Consider the following 27,783-nt stretch of genomic DNA (forward strand, 5'->3'; position numbering starts at 1 on the left):
GTGAAAGCCTCCGTGCTTAAAGATTTCCTGTACTACTCTTCTCCTCCACCCCTTCTCTGACAACCATTCTTAATCTCCATCCCCTGCTACGTTTTAACTTAATTTCCATCAAAATAAATGGCAAGAACTGCTTTTCAGAAAACAATTAACCATCAAAGGGTAAAGAGTAAGGCAAGCAGAGAATTGAAAGCTACAATATAGCAAATTAAAATGTAATCACATGCAAGTAGGTGCATAGCGGGTCTGTGCATATTTCTGAACACCATTCGTCAGAGGCAAGAATTACTCTGCTTCCTATCCAGTAAATGCAATCTCTTCAGATTGGATAGCTGAATCAAACATGCCACTCTTTCTGTTGGAGCCCACCAAAGCTCTATTTCGCCTTGTCTTGGACAGGTTAGGTCATGCTATTTTCAGGATCTTAGTGATAATGCTATATTCAACTTCTGTAAAAGATAATGCCCTTCTTAGTGCTCAGTAGGAGAACTCCAAAACCTGAGCAATGCAATTCTTCAATTCTCACCAGTTAAGAATGTAGAAGATAAACACAAACACCGAATGGCCACTCGGTGCTTATGCGGGAGCAGGGCGGCTGGCCTCTAAACAAAGAGGAAGACCAGCCTTCATATTCATTTTACACTTTTTAATGTTACAGGCAGGTCCGCCCAATGTTAAGAACGCAAATATCTACAGCTACGGTGTTAATCATGCCCTGGCTCTCAAACCCCAAAGATGAAATATTGGTGAGTCCTGGGCTAAGTCCCATCATACAAGGTGGAACCTGTGTGAAAATGTGTTTCAATCTGGAGGAAAAAGTATAATGATGCCAAAAAGACAACTTCATGCCATTCATTTTTAAAAACTTAAAACTTGGAGAAACAAAATTAAACATACGTCTGTTGGAACAAGACTAGTTACCAGCCAAGAAATAAATAGATGCTTATGACAGGAGGCCTACAAGTTACGGACCCAGGCAATGCTAAACCCTTCTACAGAAGGACAGGCCACGATAAAGATAAGATAAAGACAGAAGCTCAAGAAGGAAAAACCAAAGGTAGCACACAAGCCTCAAACTTAGTGCTCATGGTTCACAGAACTGATGGGCAATTTAATTCAATTCCTATTCAGCCACAAGTGGGGGTCCCATTGAATTTCAATGAAGGGGACTCTCTCCCAGAAATAAGGAGTTGGAAGAAGAACCCAGATCAGTCTAAATCTGTAGGCAAGTCAATCCAGTGGGATCATGGCTTAGGTCTGTATGTGCATGTGTGAGTAGCTCTTCCTGTCCTCTTTGTTCTCCCTATCCTGGTACTTTTAGTATTCGATTAGGCAAAATAAGAAATGCAAAGATAAGAACAAAAAGAAAGTAGGAAATACTCAAACCAAAATAGGGAAATCCAAAAAGCAAACTACTAGGAAGGAGTGTGAGGTGACTGTAGGCCAGCATCAATGGGGTTTTTACACATTTACACCAAGTATCATTACTCCAGGTCAGAGACTGACTTGAGAGAACAAGAATCCCATCTTTTTGCATCATAAAACATGTCTTAGCTATTAATGAAAAAGGAAGGTGGACTTACCAATGACATTTAAAATGATAGAGGCGTGCGACATTCCAACAGCATTCCTGGCTTGGCAGGTGAAAATGCCAGAGTCATTGACTTCTACAGATGGGCGACTCAGGGTTAAATTAAGTTCGTAGGAAGAATCAGCATAATATTTGCTTTTGCTCGCAACTTGCTGCCAACAAAACAAAAAGAAATGTACAGCTTTCTATTATTGAATGGACAGAGCAACAATATTTCTGAAGCATTCCTGTTACCTAGAGACATTTTCAGGCTCAATCTCGAGCCATTACGTAAAGTGATATAACTTATTTTAATCTTTCACTTTTTAATACATAGTATTAGACCATAATTTAATTGTGTATGTAATTCAGTTTTATTCTATATACACACGTAACCATTAGTGACATTTCCAAACCTCTCAATGATTTATCTAGTCTTTATGCACCAACTGCTTATAACTATTATCCAACATTCTTGGTTAAAATGTTTTCCTTTCAAATGCATATGAAAATGTCTTTAAAAATATTTAAGCTAAAAAAAAAAAATTCAAAACACAACTAACACACACTGGATCTCTCTCCCATCCCCACCCCTCCTTTGCAGACTTTGCTAAAATGTACAACACCACTGGGTCCTGCAGCCCTCAAACAATTCGTGTTAATTGGATTATTTAGATCTATTTTACACTGCACGACCACCAACCAAATTGGAATTACACCCAAACAAGCTGCATGTGCTTTACAAGTAATTTAACTGATGGAAATTAACTCCTAATTATCACACATGCTGACAGAGCTGGTAATTATAACTTGTATGCAGATGGAAGTGAACCACGAGCGGCGGATGAATAGATGCTCTGTTCAACCCTCTCCTCTCAGCTGTGTAGATAAAAGCAATGCCGACCGCTCACTTCACAAAATGACTAGGAGGACCAAGATTGGAGTGCACAACATGCCTTGCCAATGATTTTTTTGTGTGGATTAATACAGTAAAGGCATGAGTAGGGCAAGGGTTATATGGGCCAAAAGAAAAAATGCACTTTTGCCTGTGGTGCAGCCATGGACTTTGATTCACCAAAATGCCCAGGGTAGCTGAAGTGACATCAAACACCCTTGACATTAATAATTTCACAGGAAGTGACATCATCTTGATCTTTGACTGACCTTATATCATTACAGGAAGTGAGGCTACAACCTTTAGGGTACTTATTTGGTAATCCTTGGGAACGCTAATCCTTTCTTTTTTTTATTATATAAAATACGTGTTTGTCTGAAGAGAATATAGTGCTACAGAACACTGATAGTACCAGTAACCTAACATATTCACACCACAAAGAGCCATAGCTTTATGGTACCCCCAGGGTAAAGCATAATGGGATATCTATTAATGTATCGAAGGAAGTATGTAAGTTTGCATGTATAAATCGATATACATCTTTTATTGAATATGAATATATTATTCCAGATTGCCAATTCAATTCGATTGCTGATCATTTTCAAGGCTTTTTCACTTGTGCAAATCACAGAGGGGTTGAGGTTTTTGCTCACACACAATTTTTCATTTATTAACAATAATGAATCAAAGTAGTAGCGCATACAAAAAGGTGTTGGTTTTGTAGTTAAATGTTTACATAATTAAAAGAATATGCATTGGACTGCTGAAAATATTTATTTTCTAAAACCTAAATGTAAGGCCCTGGTTCCGGAGAAAGCAACAGGAAGTAAACAGGGCTCTTTATGATGCCCCTCCCTCCATTGCCTTTTAGGCAAAAAACACACCATACAATACGTGCCAGGGCCAATTGCAGACATGCACACAAAACACCACATGTTCTCCCATACTCACTGACATTAATTCACTCATTCACTCTCACTCGGATACATTGATAAATTATCACACACTTACTTGGACTCACCCATTCATTCTCACTCAGTGCTGTGTGTTTTCACACAGACTCCCTTATTCTCATCTTTTGCACTGATTCTCTCTCATATTTAGTCTTACTCATATTTTATCACTCCCTCAAAGTCACTTGCATGCAGTCTTACTCTCATTAATTTATTCACACTTATACCCACTCACTATGAAGCATTAATTCTCACTTACAGTTACGTTCACTCACTGTAACTCACTCACATATTAATGGCCATTAACACTGCCTCACACATGTGGCGGCTGGTGACATTTGAAAGAGGCGAGGCGTAAAATAAATGTTTTATTGCACTGCGGCGAGCGAGCGCAGCAAGCGAGCCCAAACAATCTATGGAGGGTTCGGGGGGAGAAATGTTTGAAAAAAGGGTGGACAAATGGTGCATTTTCAAGCACATTTGAGGAAGCAGGAAGGTTAATAAAGCAATTGTGAATCTGTTCTAACAAAGACAATGACTGGCAAAACTGTCAGTCTAATTGGATGCATATCAGACGCCAGCCTACCACGTTCTCTAGCTATCTGTGCTACTGTGTGCTCTTCTTTCACAGTAGGTATGTGGTTGTTCTATGGCCATTGATGCTCTAGGTCTTTTTGCAGTGATATGTCAGGTCTGTGTGTTGATGTGAGCATCCTGCCCTACGCTCACTGGGGGAGCAGGCATAGACTTAGATGAAGACTCCTGCCAAGTCAGGCTGAGACAGAAAGTGTGTGTCCCTGAGGAGAAAATACTCCATACGTCATGAATGACGGGTAAAACTTAAAATGGCGGAAAAGAGCAGGCCCGTTACTCTTCGTCTCTATGTATTGTGCATGAGGTCTGCTAAACATGCTAAATACCTAAGCAGTCTTTAGCCGGAACGAAGAATAGGTTTCATTATTACTGTGGATGGAAAGTGTAGACGCACAGCAGGTGCCTGAATACAAGGAAGCAGCCATTCCTCTTGCTAGGACATAATCACAACAACAAGCTCACAAAGGTATGATTATTATGAGTTTCTGTCTCAGAGAGCCGTGCCCCGTCCTTCACCACGGAGAGCTGGGCCCTGACCGCAGATATCACATGGAGAACAAGTGTTCTGGTTCATTAGGAGGCAGCGATGGAGATTCAGCCAATGTGCTGTCAAATATGCGACTGGATTGTTTCATCAAGGCTGTCACCATGAGAAAAGCAGCTGCCCTGTCACTGCCGCTGTCGATAAACCCCTATGTGTGTGTCTTCTACAAGACACCCCCATCTCACTTGCTCACCAGACTAGGAGATGTCGCACGGATTTGCAGTTTGTAGATAATAAACCATGTGTAAATAACAATGCTGGGAACTATATTACCCTGAGGCATGGGCTGTTTCTTACTTATCAATTCTGTCCATTTGAATGAGCTCATCATTTACAAAGAGCATTTTCTCAAACTAGTTGTGTACATTGTTTCGGCTCATTTTGTATCTTAAGTCAATTTTGCACTTTTGTAATTTTCTTTTAAAAACTTTACGAAGCTTTTATGACACAAATTTGTCGAAATAAAGCATATACTACTACTACTTTTACAAAGAGCTCATGTATTAAAAACCCGATGTGTGCAAATTAATTACAATACGCATCTGGATCATATAATACAGTCATATAAACCAAACATCATCCACCCATCAAATGTTGAAGCATTGTTTCAAAAATGTAGATGGGTTTTTAGATATGGGCCCTGACTCAAAGAATGACACCTTACCTGAAAAGGCCACAGCTAACAGAAACAAGAGACCTCAGCTAAAAAACAAGACCTGGTGATAGTTATTCATAGAAAGCCCTGTATAAAGAAATGGGCATGTGCATTACTTGTTGGCACTCTCAGTAGAGAGATCAAGTGCAGAGCAATCATGGAATCTAAACTCCCCCTTCACCGCTCTACACAGGCTCAATGATGCATAATCAGAGAGGAAGTGACACCAGACCACTAGTTGTTTGCCTCAGGATGGCTATGGATTTAATGCACTACAGTAAGAGAGCCATACAGCAGGCCTCCTATACTTTTTATGGAAAAAGGAAAGCAGCTTTCATCGAGGAAGGAGAGGCCCTTTTAAGCAAACTGCTACCCTTTCATTGCCATTGTAGCATCTCTCTTTAGCAACTACAGCTGAAAGCCCGAGACAACATGGTTTGGATTCCTGGCCCCACACCCTTAAAATAAGGAACAATACACACTATTGGGGAACACCGGGAGAACACCAACCTACTGCAGCAGTAAAGCCATTTCTGCCACCAAATAGCGCACATGCTAAACTGTGCGCTGTGTGCCTGCCCCCTCTTCCCTCCCCTACATCCTTCCATGCGATGACAAGGCCCTAAACAGGCCTATACAAGTTAAAAAATACCCGCCTGGGCCTTACCTCGTGAACTGCCCGAGTTCACAAGTCAGTCGGTCCAGTCCAGTCCTACTCTGGACAGCAACCTGCAGTGAAAAGATGATTCAGAGCCTGAGGACAGACTGTCTGCGATGCCTCGGCTCTGAATGCAGTCTGTCTTGAGTACTGGTGACGCTGTAAAATGGCAGCTGCTTCCACCACTCCAACTCTCACTGCAGACTTGCACATGCGGGAAGCAGTCTGTCAGAGATCGAGTCTGCGCAGACTCGGATTCCTTGGCTTCCCGCCTGCCACACCCTTTCCCATCTAGTCACAGGGAAGGAGTTGGAAAAGGGTGGGGTGACAAGCTCTCCACTTTCTGATTGACATGGAGGGTTAGCGATCCCGGGCTTGTATTTAAAACGCCCGGGGCTAACTTTACCTCCATGCCATCAGGGGGTGGAGACTGTGCCTTGCAGCTAGGTCTTTGCCGAGCTGATGACATCAGCTTCTTTGGGCCCGCCCGGGAAGTAAACGAATGAAGAGAAAGACTGAATCAGTCACGCGACGTAGTCACGTAGCGGAGGTATCGGTGAGTGATATTCAAGCAAGCAGTATATATATTTTACATAATAAGAGTAGTAGTACTGTAGACTACAATAAAAAAGTCCTGCAATACAGTTTATTACATGATATGAGCTGAGCACTTTGTAACGAGGTGGAGCCCCGACGCCCATGAAGAGAAACCGCCACTGCCTCACACTCTCTAACAGTCTGCATACTCATTCTTACCCATTCTCACTAACTCACTCTCACTTCCAGCTCCTCTCTCACTCACTAATGCTCACTCACTAACTCAAAGACTCAGCTCACTTTTTCTCAGTCACTATCCGTCACTCATTCACTCTCACTTTAACACACGCTCACACACTCTCTCTCACACACAAACACAGACACAAAATACATTTAAAGGCATTTCCCTAACCTCAGCTCTCAGTAAATATCTTGTTCCAGCATTTTGCACTACATTTTTTATTACACCAACAAAAAATACTGATTACACTCTTTTTTCGTGCACGTTTCCTTCTCGCTCCTTCTATGTCTCTTTCTGAGTTCTCTCACACCAGTGTCTTTATTACTTCTATTTCTACTGTCTCCTTACCTTCCACTTTCTTTGAACTTTGCTTCACCTCTCCCACACCTATGACCCCTTTCTCACAGATGTTTCTTTTTCACGTGTCCACCCTCTCTGCTTTCTTTCTAGACTCTCTCTTTGACACACCTATCTCTTCTTCTAATTCCTTCTCTCTTAGCTGCGCCTTTATCATTATTCCTCTTGGCACATCTCTCACCTGTGTTGTCCTCTCTGCAGTCTCTTTTTTGCCTTTTGCTGTCGTTTCTCACCTGTCTGTGTGGGGTCCCCTCTGTCTCTCTTCTAGTCTCTCTACTGCCCTGGCTCATCCATTAACTCTTCCTTTCCCTCCCTCTCATCTGACAATGAGTGAAAGCTTTTTAGGCTCCTTTCTTGCCGGCCTCTCACATAGCAACATTAAATCAATTATGTTGCAAATGCTTTTTTCGGTTTGAGAACACCCTTTCACAACAGGCCAAAAGGGCAGCGCATACAGGGCCCCTAGTTCGCATTTTGTTTCACTGCAGTGTCAGTTTCATTGATGCCGAGTTTATTCCTGTCGGCGTCTGCTGCAGGAAATGAAAGTTTTAAAAAAGGGGTTTGTTCCTGGCGCCTTATGCTAGGGGTTGCAATGCCTGTGCCAGGGGTCGCAAGGGGGGAAACCAGGGGTCGTAGTTGCTGCCCCTAGTGACCCCTAAAAGACGTCCATGGGTGCAGCTCTCTTCTTCCCTCCAGGAAAAGGGGTAGGTTTACTGCTTACAAATGCAAGAAGGTTCTTTTTTCTGCCCTCTGCTGGTTATGCCCTACGGAGGCTTCCTCACTTCTCCTTAAAGGGGTACGCTGCCCAGGGTATAGAGCAGGGGTCTCCAACCGGTCGATCGCGAGCTACCGGTAGCTCGCGTAACCACCATGAGTAGCTCGCGCCATGCATCTAAATTTTGTAGCCTATTATTGTCCTTTATTATTATTAGGCCTTTTTTCACAGCCGTTGCCTGCCCTCACCAAACCAACTGCTCAGATTGGCCTAACTGAGCTTAGCTGGGGCGGGGCAGGCCAAAGATGATGACGCTGTTCCTGAACTCAGCCTACACGCCACCTGCCTTTCACTGCCTGGCACCGCGCTCGTGATCCTGCAGGACGTGTGCCGGAGCAAAGCAGCGGGTGAGCCTGAGCAGAGCAGCAGGTGGGCCGGAGTGGAGCAGCAGGTCCTTGGAAAGCCTGCTAGCATGCAGGTGGTGCAAGCAGTATTGAACTGCTACAAACCCACGCTCATTATATTTGAGCAGCAGATCTATCGGTAAGCACTGGCCTGGCCAGTAAACCTCTTTATGCTCTGTTCTCCAGACGGTCTGTATTAATTTAAATATTATTGAGAGTTGATTTTATTCCTGGTTTATGTTATGTGGAATGTACAGTTGGTTACCTTCAAAACGTTTTTGAAATGTGAATCCTTCAGATATTAGGACGTGGAATGAAATTTAATAGTGGATGCAAACTTGCAGTGTCTTAACTAAACTAGAAATATGCTTTTACCAAAGGAAAATTGTATTTGATTTTTACATAACAACCTTTGTGCTGAAAAAAGTTAGAGTGTTCTGTAGTAAAAGAAAGGTCATTGTATGGCAGAAGATTTTTTTTATCCCTGTTAAGGTGTGGTAGCTAAGATTTAAAACGGAGTGAGTATTCAAAGATTTACGGTTCAATGTTACCACTGGTTATAGTACTATTGCTCCCGGCAACAAATAACTCGCATGCTTTGGATTTCTTCCCTCCCCCCGCCCATGTCGATTGGCCTTTTCGTAAGTTCATAAGAGGTGCTAGCTGCGCTAGCAATATACTGCTTTATAGTGCCTGGGTCGTCGTTTCTTGACAGTGCTACTTTTAAGCAGTTCCTCACCCTTTTGCACATGGGACACTACTGTGACATACCCTCGCTTGTCTTCACCAATTTTAGGATCGTGGGTGCATCTGAACCACTGCTGACCATTGATTTGAGTGGGAATGTGGCCACACAGTTCATTTGTGGTTCTAGGTCTCATTGTAGGAGACACAGGCTCAGACTACCTGGTATTTTAATTTTACAAAACACACCCAAAAGTACTGGCATCAACCTTCGGATTACCTATAATTAAGTTAGGCTTCATGCTTTATTAAAAATTGGTTGAAGCCTTCTGTACTGTAAACCTGCTGCAGCCGCTGGTATGCCACGGGTGCTTGATGGACTGGGTCTTGTTTATAGCCAAGTCTGAGCCCACCGTGTCCCATCTGCTCCCGAACTATGAATGCTACATATATTATGCTAACAACATTTCGGCTGAGTGAAAGAGGCCCAAAGGATGCCTTTAATTTAGCAACATTGCCTGACAGTTTGGAAACATCCAAAAAGACGACTAACAGGCAAAATCGAAAATGTATTTTTTTCCCGCTTTCCAGCTCTGGGTTGTACATCAGCAGAAGCAGGGTGTTGCCAAGTTTCAGTTTGCTTTACCGAAGGCACAACATAAAGAAAACTCTCCCCATCTGCACTCCTAATAAGAATGTAAATTATTTCACTCTTCAGAGCAGCTTTGAATTTCTGATCCAGTTTTAACTCTTTCTTACCCTCTTTGGAGAAGTCATTGACAGGATATGCATGCTCGTCCAAATTACAAATGTGTTTAATATTCAGGGATAGTAATGATTGTTTTCAATATTTAGCACAGCAGTAGCTCACCAACATTATTGCAAATAATCTCTGTGCCACCATCCCATTTCTAATATGTGATGTCCTTTTTCGATCTATTCAAAGAAACATTTTTATTGATGTTGCATGTAATCTTACACAACATTTCTTTGCAAATACTCTGTAATAGACTTGCACATCAGCCACATTCAAAATAAATTTGAAGAAAATGGTATTTAGCTTCAAAAGAAGGAGAGTGGACCCTTTTGTTCAAATCACAGCATGGGCTCGGAAGAAATTAGGCTTAAAGTCAATAAAACTGGGCGTGGGAGGGTCTCTCGAAAAATTGCGCGAGTTGCCAAACCTTCAGTAGCTCACGACGATTTTCACTGCTCAGAAGTAGCTCTCACTATACGAAAGGTTGGAGACCCCTGGTATAGAGGGTCAACGCCTCTTATGAAATCAGTTATAGTCAGGAAGAGATCTTTGTATAGCAGCTCTTCAACCACCTTGATCTGCAACGCTGAACATGATCAGAATAAGCACCAAATGAAAGCACAGCATCAAGCATGCAATAGGGAGAGAGACATTACAGAAACTGATCAATTCATATATAAAAACAGAAGTGCCAGAGAAGTGGCAGCAAAGTAATTGACAATCCACCCACGAATGTAACTTGCATATTGTGCATGCATATAAGGGTGTGGCGTACAACTATGCTGTGTTGTCACTTTTCACTGAGCGAGTCGAGAGTGCCTGGACATCACAATTAATGTGGCAGCTGTTTCCTGCTCTGATAAGCATTCACATTGAGCAAGGTTATTTTGAAACAGGACTCTGCTAGAGGGAATTGTAGAAAATTAAGGGCACTAATGCTGCCAAAATGTTGGCATGAACGACCAGTTGGGTTGTTCAGTGGTGGCTCTTGCATCATGACAGTAGCCGGTGTATGAGAAACCAATGAGAAAGATGTTCATCAGTGTATTCATACTAAGCAAATACACTACCAGTTACTCTGGGCACTTGTAGGCAGCAGAGACACTAGACCATCCTGGTAGGCTCAGATGCTGAAGTAGAGACTACGCATGCCACAACAACAGGACTTCAACACATGAAAGCGTAATGTCTGCATTCCACGACTAAATCTGTATTCTGAGGGATTACTACTATTACCGCCCATCGTCACGCCACATGATTGACAGCATGACAGGGCACTCATTGTACACAGATTAACCCGCTCAGTGAATGCAGTCGGTGCATATGCGATTCAGATGGATTTACCTCATAGAATAACAAAAAGCAATCTTACCATGTTCGGATGGTTCTTCCAGCTGCCTTCCACTGTGCTAAACACATCCCTTATCGTGCAAATCACTTCAAACTTCTCTCCTTGTTTCAGAAGCTGACTGTTTTTTGACAGAAATATGATTGGGATGACCTTGTGAACTAGAAAAAGAATTACAACACGGTTCACTACAAACTGAAATATGGAACTCCAAGAAAAACACGTCACCACAAACACGTCACCACAAAACCTAAAGCTAATTTTCCCTAATCTTCAATTTTTAAAGTCTGGCTACAAGCAGCTTGAACTGTTCAAAGGAAGATATAACATCAATGTAAAAACAAATACAATAAGGCAAACCACTGTATTTTTATGTACAAACCTTTTCCTATGTCAGATATGTGAAGCGCTCTGATACCCGCAAGGGTCTTGTCCGCGCTATACAAAACCGTCTAAATAAAATAAATAAATAAATAACTAAATGAGAGAGTGGGACTTGGATCAGCCCAGCCATCGTCTTTTAGTGGTTTTGATGGTTTGCTTGGATGTACAGTCCATGAAGACCATTGCATTTCCTAGCTTGCTATATGCTCACACTTGCATTCTTATTGCCGACACAGTAACATTGCATTTATTCATTACTTTTTTTGTTTAGAAGTGCCAGCTATTTGGACGGCTTAGCCTGTAACACAGACAGAGCTGTTTACGAACTGTCCCTGTACATTCTATTGTTTCCTATGCGGTAGGGATACAGGTCGCTGGAATGGCAGCTTTTTGTATTCATAAAGTGAAGCTGTGCAAGCATCACTTAATATAAACTGCCTAACTATGGGAAGCACAAGTGTTAAATATAAAGTGTGAGTGCTGCGAGTTATGTCTTTAACCCCTTCCCTGCTCATGACGGAACCGTTCCGTCATGAGCCACGGTTGCCGTGTGCTCATGACGGAACGGTTCCGTCATGACAATCCTGTCGGCGGCCGCTCCGCCTGCGCGGCGCTGTTTCCCCGCCTGTGCGGGGCGACAACGCAAATGGGCGGAGTCATGACGGAACCGTTCCGTCATGAGCACAGCTCAACTGTGGCTCATGACGGAGCGGCTCCGTCATGAGCACAGGCCCGCCGCGCTGCCCCCCTGCCCCCCCCAGCGCTGCAGCGGAATGTCCGCAGCAGCGAAGGGGTTAAACCCCCGCCAGTTGTCAAACTGTAGTTGCATTAAAAGACCCCCCGTTACTCAAACTGTAAATGCATGTGTTTGATTAGGGAACAGCTTCACTGAGGGGCACCTTGGAAGGCACTTAATAGATCAGCCACTTACACTCCCAGGTACATCCAGGAACACATTCCTAGGGGGAAGCCACAGTGAGATTGCCATTTCTTTCCTTAAATTCTTATCTGTTCCATGCCATACAAAGAAAGACACCAGTGCATTGCATAGTAACAAGAAACAGCAAAACAATAAAAATTGTAATATGATACATGTCAAGAGGTAAAACATTCCATTCCATATTCAATACAATATTTCAACGCGCTACACCTTTTCACACGGAGCCCTCTAATTAAAAAAAAGGTTTACATCTCCTGGAACGATGTTTACCAACTTTTCCTCCATTAAATGGTTTATAAATCCGGAATAGGCTAATAAAGTCTTAAATTCACCAGGCAACATAATCCGTATTTTAACTGCATTACAGAAAGCTGCACATAAAGTTATGGATAACCTAAGCGCTCAGACTTTTTTAATGAACTACAGTACAAACTATCTAAATTCACTCTGCAAATCTATACAAGTGTGCTTGTGTTCAGTATAACCCTGAATCTTCCAAATATCTAAATTTAATCCTGGTAGCAAGTATACTGTAGATGCTTAGTAGACAGCTTTATAAGCAAGGCAGGCCATGTCAAACTGGATGCGGGTGGACATTGACAACCGGTGCAAGCAGTGAAGTATTGGTCTAATGTGCAGAATGTCACACTCCCCGCAGAGGGGTGATGGAGGGTGGGTCTCAGAAAGCGAACCAAGTCTGATTGTCAGAGTCACATATGAATGACACTACGACTAGCAGAAATGACATGCAGATTCAAAGACTATACTGAACAAAAACATTAGATGAAAATGTGTTACCTACACAACGTTTTCCATGTGCAAGTTCATTGTAGGATGTGGATCTATCAAAACCCGTAAACATTTATCAGAGGATACTAGTGTGGGAAAACCACCATCGACTGCTACCTCTGAAGCCAATAGTTTACAATTCCTGTTTGCCAAGAGCAAACAACACAATCTAGGCTTTATTCAGTTCGAAAGATGCACAACTATCCACAAGTCTACGGCATGAAGGTAGTACCTAAAATGTTTTATCACCCTGAATGACAACACCTGCTCCTATAGTGGAGTATCATGAACATATTGAGTAATGGATGCCTGGACGTACACTGGGATAGCACAGCATTTTAACATGCAAACTCAAACCAGGGTCAACAGAACTGATTCCCAAAGAACACCAAAAGGCCATCCTGAACTTCTGAGACTCAAAGTCCTGAAGGAAGCAAAACAGTTGTGTACATGAATCCGAAACTCAAACTTTTGCAAGACGTGCCAGTAATTTGGGGGACAATCTTGGTGAATGTGATTGGAAATCAAGCAACACCACAAAATAGGTGACCTTGCCATCCAATTGAGTAACGTAGCTGAGACTAAAAACTGATCAAAAATTGAGAAATTTGTCAAAAACAGGAAGGAAGTTAATAATTTGGGAGTTTATCCATACTTCTGCATCTAAAGTAAACACAAATAAAAAACAGATACTTTAAGGATTTACCTGGCTTTACATTCAAGGAAAATTGCTGTGAGGTTTTCACTTGTCCATCTTGTTTTGCTGAACAAACATAACATCCTTCAAAAGATTTCTGTAGATTTTTTAGGATAATTCCCTGTAGGATATCTGGAATGAATGTCATGGCTTCAGGAACAGAACTGCCATCACATCTTCTTAAAGTGAAATCCGAAATAGTTGGGTCATTTGCAGGACACATTACAATAACGCTGCGGCCCTCCTCGCCATCAACACTATTAGAAATGCTGGAGAGGAATGGAGTCCTGCTATCTGCATGGCACACAAAGGTGAGAAACATGTTACGCCATGTTAAGTGACTACCTCAGAGCAAAATAAACATATCGATTCATGAATAATAACATACGTTTATATAAGACCTATATACACACACATAGTTACTTTAGACATACATTGTCTCCAAACATGGTGCTAATGCAAACTCAGTTCCATCAACATAATTAGTTACACAGCATTAAAAAACGGTTTTGGAGGACAGTGCAGGGACTAAATAAAGCAGAAAATAACAGGTTACATGTTTTGGTTGTGCTTGGAAACTGAGCCAAGGGTGATTAAAGACTGTTAAGTACCCAATCTCTCAAAAGATTGTAACTGAAGTAAGCAGCAGGCACAAATGAGGTGTTATAAAAAAATCATCTTTAGCAAAGCACAAAAAAAATGAGGGTTTTCAAGACACAAATTCGATTTTCTGATTAGAGAAAGCCGATAAACGTGTTAATTGGTCCAAAAGGCAAGATCTCAATGGAATAACACCAACAATATGAACTAACGCCATCAGAATAGTAACCATTGCAACTGGCTGAGCCAGGTCATGCACTAAGGGCCAGAAATCCTAGTGTGGTGACCACAAAGGGTGATGGGAATACTTTCCCTAACACATCAGGGGTTGTTTATCATAACGTGCAGAAGGGAAATGTTCTGGCTAGTCAGCCCCACTGCTCCTTATGTGTCGACAATGTCTTAGGTGCATAAAGGTTTATGCTGGAAAGGCACCAATGACCTATAGAAATATGGAGCCACTGATCTATTCACCTTGGTTGGTACACATTAGCTCAAGAATCACATAATTTCCAACATAGACTTTATGTTGCGCACCAGTAATGTCTATTTTGTGGAAGATCACTCATAATGGTGCTACATGCAAATAGCAAAGTCCTCAGTATAGTGAAGAGGCTTTATCGTGAGCAGTAGTTGACCACAGATGGGAATCAATGGGACACAAAAGCGAAATTGCGTTTAAACAATGTAGGAAATAAACAGGTTATACTACAATAGTAACACCCTTCAATCTTTCCCATCTCTCCCTCCGTTTACCCTTCCCACTTCAAACCCCTTACCTCCTTTTTGCCAAAATAAAAGACAATTAGCATGTTTCTCTCTCCTCCTTATCCGTACTCTCACTTGTTCACTTACTCATGCCGCCCTCAACAAAGTATTGGATTCTCCACCCACATACCAAAGTAGCTTACCCCATTCTCTAATTATCTATCAACACTGTGCCCATTCTGACACCTTCAGAAGGTAAACTACCATTGAGTCTATTCCCTTGCTCATACTAGCACAACTAACATGCTCATAGCTTTCGAAGTCCCCTTTTCTGCTCTTTGATCCTGCACAATGCACTACTATAATTCTCACTTACTGGCCTATAGTTTATCGTGCTTCTCTTGGTCTCCAAGAAATACTGCCTTCCTCAATGTCAAACTCGCCTCTTGTGCAGTGCTCTGGTGTTTTGTAGTTACAATGACGCTATACAATACATTGACATACATACCCATACCCTTAAAAACAAAATATCTTTGGAAGCCAATCATTGGCCAGATCACTCGAAGGCTCCTTTGATAGAGAGGTAAAAGGTGGCCACCCTACAACTGATCCAAACCCCTCCAAAATGGATTCAACCAAAACAAAGACAGGCTGATGTATTTTACTTTAACGTCACTGTCCGGATTTATGTTCTATAGTTACATAGCCGCAAATAATTTTTTCCTTTTTGTCGAGCATATTCTACAGCAACCTACCCTTATTGAAGGGGTTCCTTAAGGCGGAGTCAGGATTTTCTTCTCTGTTCCTAATGAACTTATAAGTATGTCCACAGTAACACTCAAACCGTTATCTTCTCTATCCCCTTTCACCTTGTGCAACCTGGCTACTATCTTCTACCAAGACCTGGAAGGAGATCCAATACTGGACCCGTAGCCAAAAAAAGATAAGATAAAAAAGCACATCTGATTTCTAGCCTCCATCATCCCAACATTTGGCTCCTTTTTGCCCTTCTCCCTTGAGATACCCTTCTCAGTTTGCAGTTTAGTGATTTACATTGACAGAAACTATCAATTACCTTATTTCATGTCCCAAAATGTGTCTTCGATATATATATATGACCACTTCAAAATCACTAAATATTTTCTCTGTATTCTTACTAGCCCCATGAAAACGTTCCTTACATAGACAATACGTGCATATTTTAACATTTCACATGGTTCGGTGGCTATTGCAGGTCTCCTAAGAAGTCCTGATCGCAGTCTTCTAACCCACACATAGCATTCATCTCCGCTATCTGGGTCAATTCGGATACCGCAATGTTGCAACGTTCTTGCTCTGATCTCAAACTGTCAACCACCTGGAAGTTCTCATGTCCGTCACGAAGTCTTCAGAGTCTGAACCTTCTCACTGCTTTGTCAGCTGAAATGGAATGCACCCCCCCCCCCAGTCCCAGAACAGCCACCACCTAAATACCTTCTAGATTAACATTAAAGAGTACTACTTAAACCATAATCACAAGTGCTATGGATCCTACCAGACCGAATGCACTTAGGAGTCTAAATATTGTAGTTCTTTCATATTGCGTTGCATCTCCACATCTCAACACAGTTTTTTTTGACCAGCCAAAGTCATGTTCTGTGTACTGCTATGATGCTAACAAGAACTTGCGAGCAGAAGCATATAATTATTGTTCTGTAAAGCAAATCTGCTGAATGGGCATATAAATAGTTTTGGTTGCTAGCTTTCAAGACCACATCAGTACGGTCTCTAATAAAAGTAAAAAAAACCTGAACACTGGAAAATCAATAAGTCCATAGGTAGCTAAACACTTCAATGAACACATTCAAAACCTCTCATTTTATGTCACTGAACTCCTTATTGCAACAAATTATGTGTTCACAAAAGCTCCGCCTTCTGAAAAAATGACGGAATGTTTTCTGTTCTTTTTTATAACAGATAAAGAAACAGTTAATGCTTACCATCAGTATTTCACCATTTGGTAAAAAATAATACCTTAGAAATAATCAATATAGAAACAAAATGCACAGTGTGTACATTTTGTAACTAAGCCATCTTGTGGGCCTTTTGAGATCGTCAATGTCCTCACCCGTGTCTTCTATAGTGTCAGTAGAACCCCACAATTGCATTTGTAGACCTTAATACGCCATTATATCAGTGGGAAAAACATGCTATTGGAAAGAATAGCAGCAGTGTCACTACAATCAGACATTAATACACTGCAAAGAGCAAAGTCCATATTACTACTGTAGTACAGCTTAACTGAAAATCCATGTGACTACCACTTTAGAGAGACGAATACCTAATCTCATTCTCACATATAAGGAGTATGCACATCGAAAATGTATTAAGATTTGGGAAAAAAAAGGGATACAAGTCATTGGTTAAAGCTTTCTCTCCTGAGTAGAGTTGCATGGGATAAACCATATCCGCAGATCCGTCGAGAGTAACATTCAATTACCATTGTAGAGATGGATATAATGAACCACCCATGAACGGGCTACTTGTGAGTTATGAACCCTACCTGAACTCAAAAATGTTAATTAGTATGCATCTTATCTTAACATGGGAGTATCAAGATACTTCTTTCATTCAAATTTTATCAACATCACACCCTAAACCGCCAGACAAAATACAATGCGGGTCAATGAAAACGATAACATTAGATGAGAAAAACATGTATATCCATAAAGACCTTTCAGCCAATCAAGAAGTCATTACACTTGAAAATATATAATGAAAATACTTATGCATTTTGGGAATTACTGTCCACAAGCTGTCCCCCGGGTTTAACAAACTTTTAGGAAAATGCCATCGAGCTTTCTAGATGGAGAACAAAAACAAGCAAATGTGATCCTTACCTTTGACAAACACGTAAATTGACCGGTTGCTCGAAGTTTCTTTATTGATGCAGATGTATCGGCCTGTTTCTTTGGCCTGTGCTTTGGTAACTATCAACTCCTGTTCATTGGGATTTCCTTGGAAAGGTTTACTCGATACAGGCCTTGGTTTCCTGGACAGAAGAGGTTTCTGTAAAATCCAGTTTACTGGCGCATTGTCTTTGCAGTATAATCTAAGTTCTTGACCACTATTCACCGTTATGGAATCCTGTTCTGGAGTGATTGAGGGGATTGCATAACCTGTCGAGACAATTGAAATGGTTACGTTTATTTTGCTGTTTGCAGTCAGATGTTTAGATTCAAATGTCACCATTAATTTCTGTAAAAAGTTCCACGGAGCAGCCTTTTGGACCAGTTTCCTTTCAACGAACGATCATAGATTTAAGGAAATCATGCAGGATCAGAGAAAAAGAAGAGGGAGAGAAGCAAAGAATAAGGGAAAACATTAGTAGGAGAGAAGACAATGCCAGGAAAAAGGACTGATAAAAGAGGGAGCAATAATGAATAGGTGAAGAGGAAAAGACATAAAAAAGAAAGGAGTAAAGAGAAAGACGGAATGAGAGGATGAATAGGTGAAGAGGAAAGATAAGGAGATATGCAGATGGGAGAAGAGGGATAAGAAGGGGTGAGGAACAATATAAAGAGAGAGCAAGGAAGTTAAAATGAGAGGAGGAAGAGGATATGAGGGAGGGAAGAGGAAGCAGGTGGAAAGAAGAGTTTGAGGAGAGAGAGGAGGGAATGAAGATTAGGAGAGAATAAATGAGGGTTGGGGAAAGAGGGAAGAGGATGAAAAGGAAGAGGGAATGAAACAAGAAGATAGAGTGAAACTATAAAATGAAGAGAAACGAGAACGAAGAGACATGGAGAACGATGTAAAGATGAATAGTAGAGGAAGGAGTAATGGAAGAAGCACCACAGAAGAGGGTGAAAAGGAGCTGGGGGAAGCAGAAGTGCAGGAAAATAAGAATGCAAAGAGAGAAACAAGTGCAAAAATTGAGGCAACGGAGGAAAAAAGGAAAGAAGAGAGTGAAGGAGAATGAGAAGCAATAGAGAAGGAAGCTAAAAGGATAGAAAAGTTACAAAGAAAAACAATAATGAAAGAGAAACAAGAAGACATAGCGGAAGGACAGGGAAGGACAAATCGGGAGGTAAACACTGATTCACAGACAGCAGGGAAAAAGTATCGACAGATCAGGTTACAGATATAGTCCCACTAAAGCCCCTATTGCACGTTTCCCAGAGCTGTATCCTGGACATATATTGCTCCTGGCAACAGCAAGTAATCTGATACTTTTGGACCTGAAATCTTGAATCACAGCAGTGGCTTTACCAGGTGCGCACTCACAACTGGTAAAACCCATAGCTGGATAGAGGCATAGTCTGTGGGTAGAGGTATAGCCCAGACCTTTCCCACACCCTTCAACACTACACGGTGAAGCAGAAAATGCTCCCTCTGTCGAGACCACAGCCTCTCCAAACCATAGAAGCCCTAAACCCTCCCTCCCAGGACTGCACCGCACCCGCAATGAGTTAGCACCTGCTCAGAGAAGAGGGTAAATAGGAGCTTAAAAGACCCAGAATCGTGGAAAACGGGTGTTAAAAAAAACTGTAAAAAAAGAAAACTGTGATTCCACGTCCAACTGGTTATTCCCCATTCCAGGAAGTTGAACTTGTGATTCCTGTTACAAGGCTACAACCTCCTTCTAACAAGGTCTAAAGTCAGGCCTTACTGATCTAAACAAATTTGTCCTGTGTTAACTCACCAATTTTTAGAGATACACTTGGTAATACGTTCAGGGGCGACATCCACAGATAATATTTGAAGCGGCTTTCAGACCAGCATAAAAACACGATGAGTTTATCCCGGTGAAGATCCTTACAAACGCATTGCTCATCCTAAAATGGCCTTCCAATGAAAAGGAAAACCGTTTCTCTGCTTACTGAACCTTGCATCCTCAATAACCACAAGCAAAAAAGGGTTTGGATTCTTTCTTTGCTTGATGATGTCTGGCTGGGGTGTAAAACCTACTGTGACACCATTCGCTAGATGGCCCTATTAAATTTATTACAGAGAGAAGCTTGGATAAATGGACTTTAGGGTAGTGTCATCCAGTGACCCCTGAATCCTTTGAGATGGAGATACTAGTGCAGGTGCAGAGTAAAGGTCCAATGCCAGGTCCAATCCTTGGAGCCCTGGGCTGACTACCAGACACGACAACCCTGTCGCAGGTATGGCACAAAAACTCTTCCTGTACACGCCAGACTCCATCCATGCATCATTCTCCATCTGTTCTCCAATTATTCATAAGCCAAAGTGTCCTCGCGCTCTCGCTTAGTTCTTTGTTAATGCACATGCCAAGCCACAGCGATCATACATGACAAAAGCACAATTGATGTCCTCACAATTAATGAATAATATCAGTGCTACACGCATGAAATGACAATCCAGTGCCCTGTCATGGAGACTGCCGCGGCCAAATTCTGGATATGTGCCTCGAGGGGTGGTTTGCGGTTATCGTTGGACATCTAAATAACTTGAATCTGCACTTAACCAGAAATCTGTGTTGTATTTGTGCTGGAAGCAGCTCCCCTTATGCATTCTTTCACAGTGAAACACATTTTTTTACAAACGCGTGTAAAAAACCCCCACAGAAATCAGCCAGCGACCAATCAGCCATTCGAAATCCTGTGCATTTTAACTAGCCCCTATTTAGTATTTCTTCAAAATTGACACGAACACTAGCAGAAAACCACGGTACACGTTTAAACGCGATTTGCTGATATTTCTGGGTTTGAATAGTACAAAAGGCCCCGCGGAAACTTTGCATGCTTTGCCTGGTCTGGGGAGCAGCAAGAACAGAAATAAAACTGCATTAAATCTTGGCCTGTCACAGACAGTAAAGCAAAGCGTCAATGGCCGCTTCAGACCCAGGACCCCAATAAAGCATTTCTTTAGAAGGTCATGACCTCGACCTGGGAGGTCCATATATACTCGGAAAGTACAAAGAGAATGGCTGGGTAGTGGGGCCCTCCTAAACAGAGCCTTCCCGTTATGCCGAGCAGATCTAAGCAGGCTACTTTTCCACCACAACCAGGGGACTAATGGGTTGAGAGGCAGGCGCGTGACACCGTGCTGGACAGACAAGTATGAAGGAGCGGTCTGGAGGGGACAGGCATACACTGCATGCTCGTGCTCCGTGCAGATGGCATAAGCTGAACTAATAAACTTAGAAGACCAGGACAGAAGTTTAAACTCTAGGCTTTCCTTCTTCAGAGGCACGGAAGGAAGGACAGGAGGCCGCAGTGATACAACACGCCTCATTAAGGTTTTGAATCTACAGTTCATTGAATTTTACCATTACTTTTTGAGAATGCCTGGCCTGTTAACTGGAAGAGATTGAATGAGCAAAAATCACTTGACAACACTAGAACGTTCAGATTTAAAGTGAAGCGGGACACAACATCTGCATTTTTAACACAATGTGGATGGAAATGGCAATTAGTTTAAAGTTGTGGCGAGCTCTTCTTCTCGACAAGCAACAGGTCAGGCAAAGCAGGGGACCTGAACACGCTAGAAAAACAGGTTTACATACAATACTGGTAACCTGAACCCTCCACTTAAAACCACGTACGACCCTGGTAACATGACGCCTCTATTCAAACCATGTAACATACAATATTGGTAATTTGATCCCTCTAGACTAATCATGTTAAATACAATACTGTAACCTGAACCCGTTGATCAAACCATGTTATGTACAATGTTGGTAATCTGAACCTGCTCGACGAACCATGTTGAATACAATACAGGTATCCTGAACCCTCTCGACAAACTATTTTACATGCAATACTAGCAATCTGAAACCTCTCTTCAAACCATGTAAGATACTGGTAACATGAACACTCTATTCAGACCATGTTACATACAGTATTAGTAACCTGAACCCTCGGGTCAGACCATGTTAGATACAACATTGGTAATCTGAACTCTCTCGACAAACCATGTTGCATACACTACAAGAATCCTGAACCTCCATGACAAACCATATACCTGTAACATTAACCCTCTATTTAAAGCATGTTACAAACAATAGGGATATTCGGAACCCTCTTTGCAAACCAAATTACATACAATACTGGAAAACCGAAATCAAAATCAAGGGATGCGGTATTTACAACTGTTTTGCAACAGGCTGCTATTAGTAGCATTAACGATCGTCTGAGGTATCCTTCAAACCATACTTAAGTTTCCATCATATAATCGAATTTGGAAATTCCTTTGAAAGTCTTTTTGGAGTACTCTGATCCGTTCTTTGGGGTATGAGTTGATTGGTGAGGTTTTAGTGATGGATTGACATGTGAAGGATTGCCTGTGGCCAGTCCTGTTGGATTGTGTAAAAGATGGTCACCTGGATCCACTGAAGCCAGAGGCCGTACTCACAAGAGTGATGCTTCACCCAACTGTTTGAAACATGGTGGATGGCACAAGTCCATACGGACTCCATGAAGGCCTCTTGAAGCATCAATGGAAATAATGCAATCAGATGAAATAAAATAATTTGAAATCAAGCTTGAACCTAGTTTTTGTAATTACCTACGATGGTTTAAAAAGAAGCACATTCTCTCATTTGGAATGTGTCCTCACTTTATTCAACAGAATAACATGTGGCATCAAGTTTCATATAAATTCCCTTATAGTTTTATGTAATGTCACAGGTCTTCTTGCAAATAAATTTATCTTCAGTTATGAAATGACAATTGTCTATAATAATATCTACCTTGAGGAAGGCAGCCCTAAACATTGAGACCCCCTCAACGACTGATGTGCCCTCTCTGTACAAAGTCTCACTAATTACAAGTACTAGAAATAAGACAATCTTGAGGTTTCCACCAAATTTAAAAGACACCCCACCTCGGTCCATCTCAGAAATTAAGTGAACCCCTCTAGGGAGTTAAACAAGCCTTGTAACAGGGTTCAAAGCGAAGCCCTGATCAATTCCCAATAAAACAAATTATCCACCCACCCGCATCAGCCCTCCAGTTGTACCTTGGGATTTATAAAAGAGTGATCAGAGTTTAGACTACCATATGGTATTTATGAGAATTAAAAAAACACACACAGGTGTCTGATTGCATATGCCCCTCACTTTTTGCCCCCATTTGGACGACTAGATGCTGGCTTTCGACTGACAATACACTGAAGACTGCTAACCAGGCCCCAGTGCCAGTGCTCTCTCCCTAAAATAGATGTGTGGAATGGTAACCCCATTTGGCAAAGGACGTTTCCCCCCCTTATAAGTCCCTAGTATGTGGTACCAGTGGTCCAAGTAAAGGAGCAGTACAAACTGCTCAATCTCGACTTTGCCCTCACCATGTGTGGCAAAATCAGTTCACTATTTTAAATACATGCAAGTCACCCCTAAGGAAGGCCTCCTAAAGCACAGGAGGTAGGATGCATCATATTAAAAATGTGGACATGCAAGTGCAAGCTTATATGCCCATATAGGGGCCTTTACCATTAAAGGACACTATAAGTGATTGGTGGTCCCTAGGATAACATGGGCTGGCAACCAGGCAAACTCGAGGCTGGCAGCTCCATTATGATACTGCCTACAATATGTCGTGTTTGGTATCAAAGAAAGTGCCTCATCACCCATGACACAAACCTTGTGTTGAGGATGATGAGGTGGCTACCTTAGAGGTGGCACACAGGCTTTACTGTACTCTAGCTGTCAGCCCGTACTTGCTGCTGCCAAGACTATAATCTGAACCCCTACCAGGCATTGTGAACTCTCCCAGGAGTCGGAAACAATGTCCTGGACGGTAAGGAGGTCACACCTCCCTCCCTGAAAGGCTAGCACCACCTGCAATATGCAGCCAGGCTGCCTTCCAACGAAAAGAACAGCCCTCCCCATGCCCCCAGGTATATTTGCACCCGGGCAGGTGGGAATATGAGATAGTCAGGAGGTGTACACCCCCAGAATGCTAACCAAACATCTCTAGGGTGGGCTACCTGGTCTGTACAGCTGAGGAAGACTACTGTCATTTTAAAAAAATGGTAGAAGAGTTGGTTCTGGGTAGAGGAGGTGACTTGCACTCCCAGATGTGGTCACTTCAGAGGCGGATTAGCCGCTGGGGCTAGTAGCCCATTTGCACCCACACCCCTAACTTCCCTAAATCTAGGATTTAAGAGATACCCCTGACACAAGAACCTCAGTTCTCATCCAAATTACATCAAGGATCTTCCTAGGCTAAGGGTCAGTTCCCCCACAAACAGAGGGACTACTGTGAGAGCCAGAAGCAACCTCAGACTCTCCTGGACTAGTGGCACTATTACCCTGCAAACTGCAGGTAAAGCAATGCTCCGGATCCGAAGAATCGGTGGCCATAGGTCCCTCTGTGGGAATTGCCCAAATCATATCCAGATGGTAAAGTGCATTGTGGGAATTGTAGTCCTGCCCTTCACAAAGTTTCAGGCAGCTAAGGTGTTCAATAGGACCTCTGGATGTCGCAGTACCCATCATCTATACTTACCGCTGCCAAGGCTTGTTGGTTGCCAGTCCTGCAACTGTCCCCTTCCCTCGACTCTGTATAAAGAGGGAACTCTACACAACTCTCCTACTGACATCAGCAGCGGCACCCATTGTTGAGATTTTGCACTCTGTTCCCCTACCCTGAAAGTGGTCAAAGCAGCTCTTCCACGGCTCCTGTTCAGCACCAGTGACTGCCAGGACAACTCTGCATACAGGCTCCACAGGTCAGGTGAAATTGAACTGACTGTCGTGGCTTGGTACTGGGACCCGCATCTCCTTTACCCTCCTTGAGTTCCATGCAACTCAATCTGCAAGTGACCGATTGTCACGAACACTTTTTCCATTGACCGCAATGTAAAAGTTCTGCAGTATTGAATGGCTGTGATATATGTTTTATTCTAAAATCCATAACTCTGCTTGTATGTATCTGACCACATTCATTTTGGTGTCTAAATTAAGACAACAGTCTGCTTTAGTTTTTTGAGTTGGTGTCAAAATATTTTCGTGTCAACTACTTACTGTCCATTTTGGTACTCTGAAATGCTTAACACGTGCTCCTCTAGTAAAGCCTGACTGCTGTGTGCCACACTACCAGGACTGAGCTAAGGATTTATTATTGGGAATGAATCAAAGGGTGATCTTTGGGGTCTGTGAGAGCATTGCCTGGCGAAGCCTAAAAGCATTGCCACATAATACTTCCTACAGCATTTTAATGAAGTCTACAAACAAAGTTATTTTCTCTTAGAAAAAGAAGGCATATAAAAGTATTATTTGTTATAGCACCTCTCCCCAACTTTACAAAGCCAGACATCCTCTGTAGCTAAGGTGGAGGATGCAGATTAAAGCCAAGGGCGGTTTGCTACAGTCCAAGATCCGGCCCCCCTTCTGAAAGTCAAACCACCTGAAACCCAACACCTTTGTAGGTCGGGCTTCCAAAGACAGGTTTAGCCCAGAAGAGTGAGAAGTACTTTAATCCATATCCGTACTTGACTTCGCTTGGCTCGTAGGTTAACCTGTCGCATGCCAGGGTCACGTTTAATACATGCAACAGAATGTTTTACCAGGACACTATGTTCAGGACGTGCATAATGGCGGCCATTAAAGTCAGAAAAGACTTCCAAAGCAATTAAACCCTGCGTGTGGGTTTTAAATGTCCCTTTTGCTATTCACGCTCACTTCCACAAGCAGCAAGCCCAGGCTGCAGTGGCCGCTAATGAACTCCTGGTTTGCCACAGTTTTCCAAGGTCAAGCGCTGACTTTCAAAAACATCAGCAAACAGAATTGCAGCTCGCAAACGCTTCTCCACATTTCCAATCTAAACCTGCTGTAACCTACTAAAATCTTTAGACAAAATCTTAATAAAGTGATTTTTTTCCAGGCGCTGAATACCTTCAACAACAGAACACAGGAGAGGGCAGGACTCTGGGGCAGCTAATTTGGAAAACAGCAGATATTCCACCTCGCACTGAATTTGAATTGAGGTGGACGTCCGATTGGGATATTTCAGAGTACGTTTTAAACAATATCCCCAGGGCCAAAAAAGCTAAATCGGCATGAAGGATGCTCCTGAGAGAGTGGAGACGCAAGGTCCAGGAGAACGGCTGGCTCCACAGTTCGTGTTTTGTGGTGGTGTGTGGTAGCTTTGGTGGCTGGTCAGCGAGATTGTCTAGACAAATGTTTGCATGTTTCTTTGCTATAAGAAGGAGACAAGTCAGCGTTGATAAGATGAGCACCATCAGTTGGCCTCCTGTTTGTGGGCCAGCGCCAAAATCTGAAATTGTGCCGTTACCACACGTACCCCCATGCACTCGATGAAGGAGCTGTTGGAATCAAAGCACTGAAATATTTCCAGAAACTCTGCTTTTCAGTAGATACTTAAAAATACATACTTCTGCCGAGCTGTGGGCATCACTCTGAATAAACGGGGCTTGGCTGCAACTCCCAAACAGCTTTATTTGGATGGCAAGTCACCTGGCCAAACAAGCATCCCCTCTATCGTGCCCATCCTCCTCGTTGTACTGGTCAGCAAAATGGCTGGAGCAAGCTTCTACAAGCAATGTTTGTCTTCTTTTTGATAGGAAATATTGTTCACTATACCTGTCCTGCTCTAAGACCGAGTGTTTCAGCATGCACCATGCAGGTGCTGAGGAAGGAAATTAATAAAATGAAAAAATAAGGGTTAAAGGATGGGTGGGGGGGTGGCTGGAGGATGAGAGGGTGAAGGGTACTCTTGGAAGGAGGGCCAGCTTTGCTCGTTTCACATGTTCTGTGTGATCAGATATATGGGCCAAGTGAGGGGTATTGACATTTTCTGGCTACTCCCTTGCTCAAGGTGCACCCCTCGCACAAAACATCTTGCGAGAAACCAGCAGTAAGTATACTGGCTTGCATAGAAAATATCTCACCAAAAGATGGTCTACTCAAAGTAGTTTCCTGCCAGTACTTTTATTTTTTAAATAAACACGAGGTGTGTGCAGGGGTAAAAAAAAGTGACGAGATACCGGCCATCCACATATCACTACTTAAGCATTATTTTATGAAATTTTCATGGACTATTCCGAAAAATGTTCATCGAATTCATACACCCTTACTTCTGAGATCTACCTTCATTTTTCACTGCCCGAGGTGACTAGATATATCAAGAACACCCTCAGAGGCAGCTTGTCCCTCCAAACTATGTATTTCAATAACCATATGGAGCAGCTGCATGCCTTTTAAATACAAGCAAATGTGCAGCATGATCACGGACTCGGGCTCCGGGTTTTTGCCTATCCATCAAAAACTGCCCGAGCGCACTGGGTGTAACATGTCGTAGGTTACACCTAATACCACGGCCAGCGCTGCTCCTGACCCAATTGAGAGGCGACAAGGACACTCTAGGACCAGACAGCGCAGGGCTCTACATTGCCAGACAGACTTCCTATGAGTGTGAAAGTGTGCAGGTAGGGTTGACTCTGGTGTAGCAGTAAGTCCTACACGAACAGTCCTCACATTCAACAGCCATGCCCCAAAAGCATCACTCACACACCCCCACATTTTCATAGAAATGAAAGCTACAGGGAATGGATGGGTACATTCAGAAGCTAACTTTTCTAGAGAAGAAAGCACCAGCTCTCACTGAATTCCTGCCAACCCTACTTGCCTGGCAAACATCATACGTACTTGCATGCCTGAATGCAAGTGTGGACTGGGGAAAGCACTACACGTTGATGAATACATATGATGGTGCTTGTTAAACAGAGCAATCCCTTGTATACGACTATGTCGCATTCAGAAATGTAGAAATGCTGAGGCAAGACATACAC

At 42.5% G+C, this 27,783-nt stretch overlaps 1 protein-coding gene across 2 annotated transcripts in view; it reads right to left on the reverse strand.

Moving 5' to 3' along the window:
* KIT (KIT proto-oncogene, receptor tyrosine kinase) overlaps positions 1-27,783 on the reverse strand; it is a 109,586-nt gene that overhangs the window by 45,393 nt on the left and 36,410 nt on the right. For both annotated transcript variants that reach the window (XM_085642091.1, XM_085642090.1), the window contains exons 2-5: positions 17,907-18,185; positions 13,729-14,013; positions 10,934-11,070; positions 1,581-1,740 (exon numbers count right to left, since the gene is read on the reverse strand). In XM_085642091.1, the coding sequence (XP_085498217.1) occupies positions 1,581-1,740; positions 10,934-11,070; positions 13,729-14,013; positions 17,907-18,185 (861 nt within the window). The remainder of the gene's footprint in view (positions 1-1,580; positions 1,741-10,933; positions 11,071-13,728; positions 14,014-17,906; positions 18,186-27,783) is intronic.

The sequence above is a fragment of the Triturus cristatus genome, chromosome 2_2 (genome assembly GCF_964204655.1).
Source record: "Triturus cristatus chromosome 2_2, aTriCri1.1, whole genome shotgun sequence".
NCBI classification, from domain to species: Eukaryota; Metazoa; Chordata; class Amphibia; order Caudata; family Salamandridae; genus Triturus; species Triturus cristatus.